This window comes from Stigmatopora argus, chromosome 21 (assembly GCF_051989625.1).
Source record: "Stigmatopora argus isolate UIUO_Sarg chromosome 21, RoL_Sarg_1.0, whole genome shotgun sequence".
Taxonomy (NCBI): Eukaryota; Metazoa; Chordata; class Actinopteri; order Syngnathiformes; family Syngnathidae; genus Stigmatopora; species Stigmatopora argus.
Genome location: NC_135407.1, coordinates 7,365,995 through 7,379,034, shown reverse-complemented (window position 1 = coordinate 7,379,034; position 13,040 = coordinate 7,365,995). Strand labels below are relative to the sequence as shown.

The window sequence follows — 13,040 nt, the reverse complement described above, 5'->3', positions numbered from 1 at the left end:
AATTTTAGATAAAACTTTAGGACAAATTCAAGATAAACTAACCTTGGTAAATTTAATTTTGCCTTTAGCAGACTTTAAATGCATGTGGCCAACTGGTCAATATTTATGTATTATTGCACGAATTGCTGTTTTTATAATAAAGGGCAAAATATACACTTCTCCTGCAAAGTTTGCAGTTCAGAAAAAGTCCGCTAGAGGGAAGCATAAACTACAATCCTTTCCTATGTTTACCCTGATTGCTTCAATAGTGTGCGTTTTTTGAGGCACTTTTATCAAAGTTAACCTCAGTATATCGTTTAGTGTGGAAATAAGTGCGACTGCGTCAATGTTTTATCTAAAATGACATTAAAATCCTTATTCTAAAATACATCTATGGGACTTGTGGTATGAATCTATTGTTATTCGAGTTATTTTCTTTGTTGTCATGAGTCAGTGTGTCGTTTATCAGGGTGTGTAGAACATCAATTTTCTCAATAGTGGATGCATAAATAAACAACAGTTTTGGGGAAAACACGTTGCTCTTCTCCTGACGTTCAATGACGCAAAACAAGCCATAAGCTCCAAGATATTGTGAGCTTTCTGGAACTGTCATCATGGAGCCTGTTCTTTTTACGTCGCACTGACGCCAGACATCTAGTGCGACGTTTGGGGACTTCGTAAACATGGGACTCCAGCGTAGAGCCATAGCAAAGGCGGCTTGATTTAGCTTCACACAAGCACTCCTTTATTTTCGTAAACATCATTCCATAGAAGCATACGTGTAATACTAGTTTGGACCGTTTTCCGAATGGTTCTGGCCGCCCTGCCGTTTTACGTTTAAAAATCACAACACTTTTAAGAAATTCATCGCTATGCATGGAAGCAATCAAAATATGAAAGTATAATTCTGGCATTGGAGTATAACCAGCAAAGAGGAATTTGACAAAGGAAAATAACTGAAGAGCACATTGGCTTTCTCTCGCCGGCTCCCCTTACACCTACATTTCCGATAGCCATGAAAGTATCCACCAAGCAAGGTTCCTCCCTAAACAACAGTAGAAGCTGTCACATTGAAGAGGAACAAAAAGCCAACTTGACAGCGCTTTCTTCACTCGCTCCTCTTTCTCCGGGCTAGTCACTGGATTTCAATGTTCTGCCTGCGCTTTGTAAGTAAACTAACACGTACGGAAAGTGTCATTTTTCGATGTGTTAGCGGTGCAGTAGTTTGGAGCTGTACCATCCTCTAGCATAGACGGATATTAGCATTAGCACGAGTTAGCGTAAGTAAGTTCAGACTGTGTGCAGCCACGTTAACGTTAGCTTTTAGCTGTTAGCGACGTTGTTTTGAATCCATCGCACGCTTCTTCGTTTCCTGGTGAGATTTCTTGATCTAAATTGTGATAACCACAGAGTGTTACGCGCGATCGCCGCGGTAGTTATTGAGGTATGCGAAAAAGTGTCGAGAGTAAAGCTAGCCTTGGAGCTAAAGATGCTACATAGCTTGCTATCGGCACCGGCGCAAATATGGCACTTTTCCGGTCACGACTAATAGTAATTCAATTTATCCTTAGTGCTTTGGTTTTGAAGCAGATTTTACAGGGTCGGGCTGTGATTGTCTACATAAAATCAAGTCTGCCCGTTCCACTTTATTTAGCCAACCTTAGATTTTCTAAAGATAACGTTAGCCATTAGCTCAGTGTTGGGGGGGTGGAGGAAACCTTTTCCTTTTATCCTTTCAAATATCTCATATAACGTATCAGATCATGCCTCAACCGCGGTATTCATAGAATGTATGTCTTTTGTGTGTACTCTTTCATGCGATCAAGTGCTTAGCTTAAGGTAGAGCTGGCGAACGAGCTAACCGCCTTCCGCCCTTTGTGGCATATCTTGACCCGGGACGCGGTTGACCTATTTTATGTAATCCATAACGTTAAATCGGAATCATATGTTACTAATTTTTAGGAGAGAACAGGGGATTCCCAACCCCGAATACTTTAATCGTCTGGGTTGGCCATAAACACTGTGGATAGCGTGATTAAAAGGGAACTAAAGAGCTTCTCGGCCTCGCGTGTCAAAATGTGCTGTGCATTAGGTGTGTCTTTACTGTACTGTAAAATGGTACACATAAAAAAAATCAGGCATTAAGCCATGTGGGCTGAGGTGAAAGGAGGAAATGTACTTGGAAAGGAAGTTGACTCTAGCAGCTGTGACACTAAAGGCCCAGCACATTCCCATGCCTCTTAGTTTTCAATGTATGACCTTTTTGACAGAGTCGCTCTCTTACTGTAATACTTTGTGGTGTGGGTTATGATATTGGATAGGAGCAGCGAAGTAGTATCATTTATACCACCAGGGTAGGGTCATCTGGGTGGAATTATTTGCTATTTAATAGCTGGTTTGGATAATCTAGGCGTGTATTTATGGGTTGTTACTTGCTTGTCACATCGTTGGAATTGGAGCTTGATAACCGTCACCACCGTTAGATTTAAATTTAGATCCAGTCATAAAACATGACAGTAAAAACACTTGAATGTAGGGATTAGTCAAATCACTGGATTAGGATCCTATGGTTGAATGGCTGGAACAATTATTTGAATATTTTGATCCCCCCAGTGTCCATCAAAATTTCAATATAAAAGTAATCTTTCCTGACTGGCTGTTATTATGCAAACAAGGCCCCCCTGATGTTATTGAGCATAATCTAATGCTGGTATATCAATACTTTTGCCTGAGAGGTAAGCAAATTTCAGTATTCCTACTTTTTGTACACAGGCTTCTGATATTTTTGTTAAAACAAGTCCTGTAAATGTGAAATATGTGCCTTGGCTCAAAGGTTGTGCAACTCTGGTCTATGTGTACCCAAAGCACTGTTACTGTTCTACTTGCTGAATGAAACCGCTAAACCAATGTGATCACCTTAGGCCAAGACAACTCAGCCATCCAAGAGGTACAGACCCATCATTCATCGCAAGCGTAACTAAATTACCTTTCAGAGAATGCTTCATTGCACTGTAACCACCTGCGGATATCGCCGTAACAAATGGGTGACTCACACAACGGTACAGTCATCAGAGGCATAGTTCAATTTCTAGAAAAGACCGCGACAATCCAATTTATTTATATTTATCAGCTTGAAATTTCCATGATTTAAAACATCATGCTATTAATGTCAATTTTTTTCTGATTGATTGCTGGCCTACTTGTGAGAATTCTTCATGGTACACAAATGTTGTTGCTGTAAGGTGTACCCATTTCAAACTCAAATAACTTTTGATTGGCAGTTGACAAAACATCCGTGCCTGGAGAAACGTGCCTGTCACGGAATGCCAGGATTTCAAGTTCTGGTTTTGTTCCTAGTTCAAGGCAATTAGCGGAAGGCCGTGGAGAATTATGTGTAGCCATGGCCACCTTTTGTGTTTCGTCTACCCTGCGCTGGTTAATGAGTCGTGTCCTTGTTAGCACAATGTTCGTTTACGGTTGTTGCCACAGCGCTGGAATAGCGCAAGGGACGGGCTCGGCGGCGCTAGCACTTTCTGACATACTGGCGACTCATCTAGATGCTGCCGCCACACAGCAGCTACCTGCTGACACTAAAGCGACAGGTAGGAAAACGCTTCCATCTTAAACTGCCGAAACTGTTCAAAAAATAATATATACATCATTGCGCAAACCTTTTCAAGCGGAGTCCGAACTGTTTTATGGAAATGCGTGTCGCTCTTGACCTTTACTTTCGGTCCATTTTAGAAAAAAACACAGCTCCGAAAAGGGTGATTTCACAAGAGTAAGCGGTATTTTCTCGTTGCCCGGGCAATATTTGACTCCATGCGATTTTCTTCATATCCTTAAGGAGCTTATTAAATATGTGAGCAACTACAATACAATATCTAGCTGTGAAGAGTGGCCATAATTGTAAAATTGTGGCGTTGATACCAACACACACCATCTTTCTGATTTGATTTATTAGATGAAAAAATTAAGAGTGAGTGTTTGCTGTGAACCAGAACCAAAGCCCAAAGTTTCTTCAGTCAGCTGCTAAGTCTGGCTGTGTGAATGTTTAGAAAGCACCGTGTGCTTCTCTTATCCCTTCACAGTGGATACCTAAATTCCCTACAGAAGCATTTGTTACCACCACTGAGATTATTGTTGGTTTAGCAGCAGATTTCCCCCATGTGGTTGTCAGAAGGCCAAGTTGGGCTCTAAATGTCAGAAAAATAATAAAGGCCGGAGTGGGGCTAAGCAACCATTCAGCAACAGAACATTCTGATCTGGGTTTTGTTGTTGCTATGAACCAGCGCACCTCTGTTTAGAGTTCGCTTAAACCAAAAGAACAAGGTAAAATTTTACGTTGGTTGAATTCCTGTCATACAGAAACATTTCACTCGACTGTCAGTAATCAAAGTACGACTTTATATGCCCATGCTAGGCCGTATTTTTTAGAACCATACATCCCTTGGTCCATTTTTTGGGGGGTGAATGACTATTTACTAAAAACAAATATTTGAAACATCCCCGAAGCCTCTTATTAAAGCGACAACGTTGCAACATCATTCTTGGCTGTTCTGGATGATGGCGTTTCAACAGTTACTCTGTAATCCATTGCATTTTTTGGACTGTGTTCAAAACCACAAACTTGGAACAGTGTCAAAAATAGCGCTATAATTTCGCTTGAATTTTTAATTGTAGTAGCGACATTGCTTTCTTTTATCTCTCAAGTACGGTGGTCCTAATTATGCTATTATTTATCTCAGGCTCCCTCAAAAAGGCTAACCATTGAGTTTGATAAGTAGTTTCTTCACATTGTGGCACGTGTACGGGGAATGTTTGCCTTTTTGTAGAACTGGCGGTGGTGCTTGCGTTTTAACTCGCCTCCCTCTTTACATACGCTTTGACGAGTATAGACTATAATTTCTCACTGTCTGGCCACTTAGGAGGAATTCGAAGTAAAATAGAAACGCCGTCAGACAGTGGTAGAAACATGATTTAGATAACTTGCCAATGCTTGGGAAGAAAACAATGTTTTAAACAACACAGAGGAAACAATGCCATATATACATGCCTCAGTCTTTGTTAAAAAACAGTCTGGCAGTTTTCTTTACCCCTAAAATGAGTATATTATGTGATGTGATGATAAAGAAAATATAAATAGTATTAGTGGTTTGCAGTGTTATCTGTTTAGTAGACAACACATAGGTTGTATTTCATCTATAGATTAAGCTAATCGTATTTAGCTGTTTCTAGCCCACACGGATTGTTTTTGTGGGCGTGAGTTTACGCACGGTTCGATGGGAGCTTTATTTAGAGGTGAGATCTGCTTACTCCGACCATCGTCATCGTACGCAGCCAACTGAGCAGGTGTGATAAGTGGCTTACTCGCGTGTCATTTTCAAATGCCATTGCTCATATCCATGTGACAGATTTTCTCCTGTCGCATTCCAGTTATATTCCGACGCTTCAATTCCAGCGTATCCTTCATTTGTTACTCATCTGCTTTTAGGCAAACATTTGTCAGTGGCGCTGGCCGCCTCCAAAATGACGATGGCTTTGTTCTAGTTCGGACAAAGCCACACCGTGACCATTTGTTTACATTTTTGGTCGGTACGGTCAGCCTCGGAAAAATTGAAAGTCGAGACCTTTGGAAATGATTGCAGTCATTCCTGGATGTATGACAAAGTGATGAAACAGCCTGCACGTGTATCGAACAGGTGGCTTGGTACGAAGCTTTTATCTTTGTAGTGTTCTCTGTGCTGATCCAACTTGGAGGACAACACAAGCTTCCCTTATTTTTTTTTTAAAAATCCTGCTCAAGGGAGCTACTACGGGTGACGCCCCCTTGCTCTATTGACTCCGCTCCCACACAGCAAATGAGCCCTCTAGCAGCTTGAAGGTTGCAGAGTCTGGTCATGCCTAGTCTGTAGCCAGAACCTTGCAAAACACCCAGACCAGACCACTAGACTGTGGAAACGGACTGAGACAACCTACCAAATTACACATTAGTCATGGATGCATGTTTTGCATTTTCCTCCCACCTTTTACGGCCCACACTCAATTAGGACTATTTTCGGCTCGAGTTCGGAATAGTTAACCCTCAACCGCATTGTCACCAATTTTGGTCGAATCAATATCGCCAAGACATTCTCACGACACTCCGTAGTGACTTGGGTCAGAACCATGACTTGGCAATTGCAGGATGCCCTATGGCCCGGTTCTCATTCTGTTGTGACGCTATCACCTGTTTAGGTTTGCCTGGCCCTTTCTGCCTCTTCCGAGATAGCACGGGCCGGGCGGGCCCCCCTTATCGGCGACCAAGCCCAGCTGCTTTGAGCTCTCTCACCATCTGGATTGTTTTTTTTTTTCTCTCTCTCTCATCACTCGCTGTTGATTGTTGCTGGAGAGCAGCTGATTTCAGAAATCGTGTAGCACTACGAGTTCAAACCGTAAAGCAGGGTGAGCGCCAAGGGAATTTTTCCCACTCAAGGGACCTTTTACTCAGCTGCAGTCTTTCGTATTTGATCTTTCTCCCAGTTTTGTTGTTACTCTATACATGTAGTGTACATTAGGTCTTAGAGGTCAAGGAAATGCATTAATCAGTGCAGTACTTTCCATTTCTCCACCGACACAAGCCCGCTGAAAGAAATGTCTACATTTCATTGTTTCTTGTGCAATATAATGCCAAACAATGTTTTGCTTTTTTATTTTAAAATTGTTCATTCAAATTAAAACAAAGATGATAAAATATAAATAAAATAGGCAAAAAAAATGAAGTGCAATGTACACAGGATGCAATGTATTACAATTAGTCAAATATAGACACAACCAGTGATGCACTCATAAATATGTTGGATATAGTAATTAAAATGCAGAAACAACTTTTCATATCTGCACATCTTTTGCTTTGTGGTGAGTTAGCATTGGCTTCTCAGTTTGACTTTGTGTGAGGTAGATTTTTGTTATTTGCGTGTATTCTTGACAGACGCGGCTTGATGATGCGTTCACTTGACCTGCTTCCCCTGTTGAGAAGCTCAGTAGGTCTCAGTGGACTGCATTGCATTTCTTGGTCTTATTTGTGCATTTTAGAGCAAAAAAAGTGCTGCTGGTAAGAATAAACTTGACTCCTACATCTTTGGAAGGAAGTCTATAGGTAAAATCAATGACGAGGTCATGTGGAGTTGAAGATTCACGGCGCATTGGAACTTTAGAGAGACAGTAAAGGCTCAAACAAAGCGTGGGACTCGAGCGAGCGCCCGTTTGAAGCTTTGCCCACCCTGTAATCCTCACCTCGTGACTGCAGTGCAGTCTGGGACACGGTGCCAAAGTCCAAACGCGCTCCTTCTGCGCGTAGACGATGGCCTCTTTAGCGCTGTCCTTTCACACGTCGCTCTCAGTCGGCTTCAACCAGTTTGCGGCGGCTCAAGTTAGCGCGCTCAGGACTTGGCGCCGCTCTGCTTTTTTCATCGACGTGGGTGCCCTCGAGTGAGACGCTGATGTCACTAAAAGGTGTCATCTGCTCATAACCGCCTCATGAATTCAAAGGCAGCCGTAGTGTGGTTTTAATTCTTTATTTTAGTATTTTTTAACACTTACAGGAAAGGCAAATAAACAGAAAAGAGGCCTTCTTTTCAACTCTGAGCATGACAAATATTTGTTTCCAACGCAACAGCAGTTTATTATTATTTTTGCTGCATTCATGTTAATTCTCACTTGCTGTTTAAAAAAAAAAAAGTGGCACTAATGTTACAGCTTGAATCACTCGTTGTCTGTCTTGTTTCTCTCTCTCGGCAGGCTTTCTGTGTTAACTTGGGCCGTACCTATATGGCGTGTGCGAGCTGGGAATTTTGCCAGGCACAGCACCTCACCACTGTGGAGAAGTGAATCGGCGGCCCCCCGAAAGACTACGCCACGCGAAAACCCCCTTGACTGGCCGTGGTCTTTGGAAGCGCTGACTTTGGAATACCCCCAAAAAAGCCCTCCTGAATACCTTGTAGTCCTCGGCCTGAGCGCGCCTGCCAATACAACAACTCTTTGCGTTCCGCTTTCTCTTTGAACAGCCAATCACAAACAGCTCTCCTGAATGGGGTAAACGGACTCTCGGATAGTTTCTCAAAGTTTTCTTTTCTTTTCTTTGACTCCCCAATTTCTTTTAAAAGTTATTTTTTTTAAATTTCCATCCTGGGGTCTTGTGGACTACTCGTTATGTTCCCTGTCCTCTTTGTGCATCCCCCTTATTAGTCCACCCATCATCCCCTTGTAGTCCTTTTTATTTATCAGACACATTTTCCACAGATCTCTCGTAACTGACTTGTGAGCCAAAAAGCTACTTTTTGTTTTGTAAGATTTTTTTTTGTATTGTAATTGTTTTTTAAAGCCGTCTCGCCAACATGAACCGCCCCGCTGCAGTCGAGATTACCTACGAGTGCATGAGGTTCCTTATCACCCACAATCCTACCAACGCCACCCTCAACAAGTTCACCGAGGTACATCCGCGTCCGCTTTGTTTACGAGTAGCCCGCCATCTATGTGCCCTGTCATTTTCCTTTTTTTTTTTGCTTGTCAGGAGCTAAAAAAGTTTGCGGTGCACACACTGGTGAGAGTATGTGAATCCACCTACGACAAGGCCCCCGTGGAGAAGGAAGGGATTCAGGTTTTGGTAAGAGACCACCGCGACCTCCACAAAAGTTTTTTCCCCAGACTGATACGTAAAATTCAACCGAATTTGTTCTCTTTATAGGATTGGCCCTTCGACGATGGTGCCCCTCCCCCAACCCACATTGTGGACGACTGGCTCAAGCTCCTCAATACCAAGTTTCGAGAGGAACCCGGGTGCTGCATCGCCGTGCATTGCGTGGCGGGACTCGGACGGTAAGTCCGCCCGTTTTTGTGTGTTTGTGCCCAGAAACGGGGGTCGTCTTCATAGGTCGCATACCTTTTGGGTAACGGCTTCGAGTGCAGCGGCGCGCTTAAATTCGCCGAGCGCAGTCGGCGTCATCGCTTTCAAACTCGCCGGTTGCTACAACAACGGTGGACATGCTGAAGTTATTTTCATCTTATTTGTTTTGGCCTCCGCGTTAGCGAGACTAGCTGTGTACTCGGCAGGCAGAGCCAGTTGAGTATGTTATGCTAGCTAGCCCTGGCTATTGTTTACGTAGTCATAGCTTAATGAGATGCAAATAAACGAGAACACTCCCTCGGTCCCGTGTTGTGTTCATTCAACATCTTGTGCTCTTTGGATAGGCTATCAGCTGATTGCTATAACTCAGTTGATCAAATCACGAGAGCCGTTGCAGGGCTGAATGCAATTGGTTCGCACGTGAGCTTGTGCAAGCGAATGGCGTACGTGCATTTTCTCAGTCCCAGTGTGGCACAGTTTGGCACAAGCTGTACTCACTTATATTTTTTAAAAAAGGCCTTAAAACAAAGTAGGAGTAAAAAAAAAAAAAAAAGCACATGATTTGGGCAAGCAAGCCCCCCTCTCCAACCGCTGCAAATAAGTCTCCTGACCACAGAAACACTTTTAGCCAATCAGATCCCTTTGGCCTCTAGCATTTCGCATTGTGAATGTTGTATAACTGGGTTACTGGCTTTTTCCTCATCCTCGGCATGTGTTGTTGTCTCGAGATTCTCAGGTCTAGTTCACAGCAGCCGCTCCCTTTTCGACTCCATTTCGCCTTTCTCGAGAGCGTCACTTCTCCGTCGCTCGCTTTATCCGCTTTCTCACATTCCCTCTCGTATTCTGTCCCGCGTGAAACATGCGGGAAAGCCAATGAAAAGGATTGAAAGCATTTCGCAAAAAATCCACCTTTATTTTTCTTCCCTGATCTCTTTCTGCTGAGAAAGCAGCGCTCGGTCTTATTGCAACGCGCGTAGTACGAAGCCGCCGCCCAGCAGGGGTAAGACGAACCTGCGCACCCCCGTTGATTTCCCAGGCTTGTTTCCCAGGTTTAAAACAGCCCTCCTCTGCACCGCTGTCGTGCTAATGAACCGTGTGAACTGTGGCATTTGGTTTAATCTTCTATTCTGCTCTTTGATTTTTTTTCCCTCGCCGTCTCCCTCCACCGTGCGCAACGGATTCCTTCGCCTCGCAGCGCTCCGGTCTTGGTGGCCTTGGCTCTCATTGAGACTGGGATGAAGTATGAGGATGCTGTTCAGTTCATACGCCAGTAAGTCTCTTTAATTTTTGAATGGAAATGTCTTAAGGTACCGGCTAAAAAAGGCCATGTAACCAAGGAATTCAGCTTTAAAATAGATTAGTATGACCATATTTTTTTTTACTATAAAGTCGCACTAGCCAAAGTATGCGCAATGAAATGCTAAATATATATATACGCTGCAATGAAGTTAAGTTGCACTTTTGGGCATCTTTTTTTTCTCTCCAATTTATCAGAAACCAAGAACAAAAATTATATGTGAAAGTAATAGTGTAAACTATGGATCAAGAAACAAAATAGGCACCTGTTAATTTATTCTTTTAACTATAGCCTTAAAATAACACAACATGAGCATTTGGATTGTCTGAGTGGAAAAAAAAAAAAGAAAATAAGTTGCAGGCCCGAAAGGATGAAAAATTGTGCGACTTATAGTCCGAAAAATACGGTCGCTTTTAATCGTCGGCTTCATTTTCGTATTGAGATGAAGCAAGAAACTATTAGTAAGCGTGATAGGAATTTTCTGATGTGATTTTTTTTAAATTTTTTGGTCCTGTGCTTCCGTAGGAAGAGACGCGGAGCCTTCAACTCCAAACAGCTTCTTTACCTCGAAAAATATCGGCCGAAAATGCGCCTGCGCTTCAAGGATCCCAACGGCCACAGCTGCTCCGTGCAGTAAATGCCAGCACGCCCACCACCACCGCCGCCGCCGCCACCACCTGCCTATGCACCTCGAGCGGGATGGGGGGAGGGGGGAAATATGTGAGAAGATTGCTATCAGTAATTGTTGTGATGATTGATTTTTTTAAATGCAGAGTCCTGGTTAATTGAACAGAACAAGCGAGTAATCCAGTGAAAACCAATTGCGATCACGGGGGGTACGTACACCAGCCCAAGCGAGGAACGGAAGGTCAAAGCACACAGACGGCCGTGCCCACCTCCCCACTTCTACTGTCAAACACCGCGGCCCACAATTGTTTTTTAACTACAGTCCATCCTGTTGCTCGGTTTTGTATTTTTTTTAATTTTTCAATTTTTCACCCCCCTCCCACCGCGTTCATCTATCGCGGTGGGATATATTCGACTTCTATTTTGTGAATTCTTTTCTAATTTAGACATACAGTGGGAATGAATGGATGCAATATGAAATAGTTTTGATTTTTATTCCGGAAATTGATGAATTTTATGATTGGAACCAATTCGTGTATGTTAGAAAACATTTGTAAACCCACCATGACTGTCCATTTTGCTATTTGCGGTGTTTTATTTTATTTTTTTTTTCACAGCCCACACTGAAAATAACCAGAAAATGCAGTAATGACTCCCTTTTTTGTTTCACTCGTGTTAAGTCACTTTTATTTTAAAGGATCACCATTGAATGTGTCTGCAATATTTATTCACAAGGTGATGTGTGGGAGTTAACTAGTTTGGCGTGGGGCAAGGACACAGATTTCCAATCTTTTTATTTTTTTATTTTATTTGAATCATTTTCTTTTCAGAGCCATGTCTTTTATTTTGAACTATTTCTCCTGGAGTGCAATAATCTGTCCACCTCATTAAAGCCCACCAAACGACCGTGACACCCCGGCACACATGCACATTTCCATACATGCATCAGCGACGTGTACAGGGGAAGAAAAAATAAAATAGAAACCTCTGGAATAAGGTACATTTTGTAGGATTTCCCCCATAATAGGCCTGCACACAGCCTGAGATTGCCCCCTCTGAAAGCAAAGTGGAAAACAATGAAAATGTCTGTTTTTTGAAATTTTATTTTATCGTGCCCATTTTGAAAATATCCCCAATTCGTATTGGTTCTTTAAAGATAAATAAATTGAATATGAAAGGCATGTATGTCTCATTTTGTGTCAATGATTTGAAAGTTGTTTGCTAAAGGGGTAGGTTAGTTAGTAGACAGTGATTGATTGCTTAACAGCAATGGTGAGTCATCACTAGCTGGTAAACTGTTGTTCAAATTTGGGGTGTGGAAATTTGGCAGGTGCTCTGTTTATTCTTCCAGAAAAAAATGGGGCCAAAATAAAGTGGGCGGTTACAGATGGCCCAAACAGAGCATACTAATTTCAAACCAGTTGAGGACACTAAAGCCGGAAGCTTTGTGTGTGTGTGTGTGTGTGTGCCCTTTTCTCTACGTAGGTTGAATGAGTCACCCCCACGTGGAAAAGCACTGGACCAACGTGGTATACTGAGAAATGGAGAAATGACTCACTCCTATAGTAAATAGTACATGTGATTATCCATATAAGGCCAACACAGATTTGGTCAAATAGCACCCACTGCTGGCGACCTCTGTTAAGACAACCAACGGATTAAAAAGGTGAGTTTGTTGGCTCAGGAAGGTTTTAGGTGGATGTAAAATATTTTATAATAAGTTTTTTTTCTTCATAGACGTCAAGTTCACTTTTTTATGATTGTTATTATATATTTCTGAAGCGTGGAAGAGGTGACTCCTGTTATGTATTGTGTTTTTATCTTGATTGGCCTTTTAATGTCATGGAGAGCATAGAACTAGCAGCCAATAATAATAATTAAATCTTGATTAAATGCTTATTGTTAAGGTGAACCCAAATCCAAATATTCCAGAATGCGTCACGGTATTTATCGCCTACATACACATGGATAACCAGTATGTATCAAATCTGATTCATCAGATTTTGTCATATTTTTTCTTGGAAGCTGCTTATTTTATAAAGGCCATGACCTCATGAGCTATTTTTCACGTAGCCGCCTTATCTGTATTTAGCAGATGTTTTACTTGGAACCTTTGGGATGCGTTGTTTACTGACACAATCCTGGCTGGGTGTTGGTGACATTGTCATTGTGAGCTCAGCGGAATTGCTTTATTTACTGACGTGTAACGATCAAACACCTTGATTGCAACTTAGTAACATTGACCGCACGCAT

General features: G+C 42.3%; 1 protein-coding gene across 1 annotated transcript; it reads left to right on the top strand.

The window, feature by feature from the left end:
* The first annotated feature begins 977 nt into the window (after window positions 1–977).
* ptp4a2b (protein tyrosine phosphatase 4A2b) lies at window positions 978–11,968 on the top strand. The gene is made up of 7 exons (XM_077590485.1): window positions 978–1,145; window positions 7,759–8,052; window positions 8,342–8,450; window positions 8,531–8,623; window positions 8,705–8,835; window positions 10,059–10,133; window positions 10,686–11,968. Exons 2-7 carry the CDS (start codon window positions 8,048–8,050, stop codon window positions 10,795–10,797), a joined length of 525 nt encoding a protein of 174 aa, XP_077446611.1. The 5' UTR covers window positions 978–1,145; window positions 7,759–8,047; the 3' UTR covers window positions 10,798–11,968.
* Window positions 11,969–13,040: the final 1,072 nt, after the last annotated feature.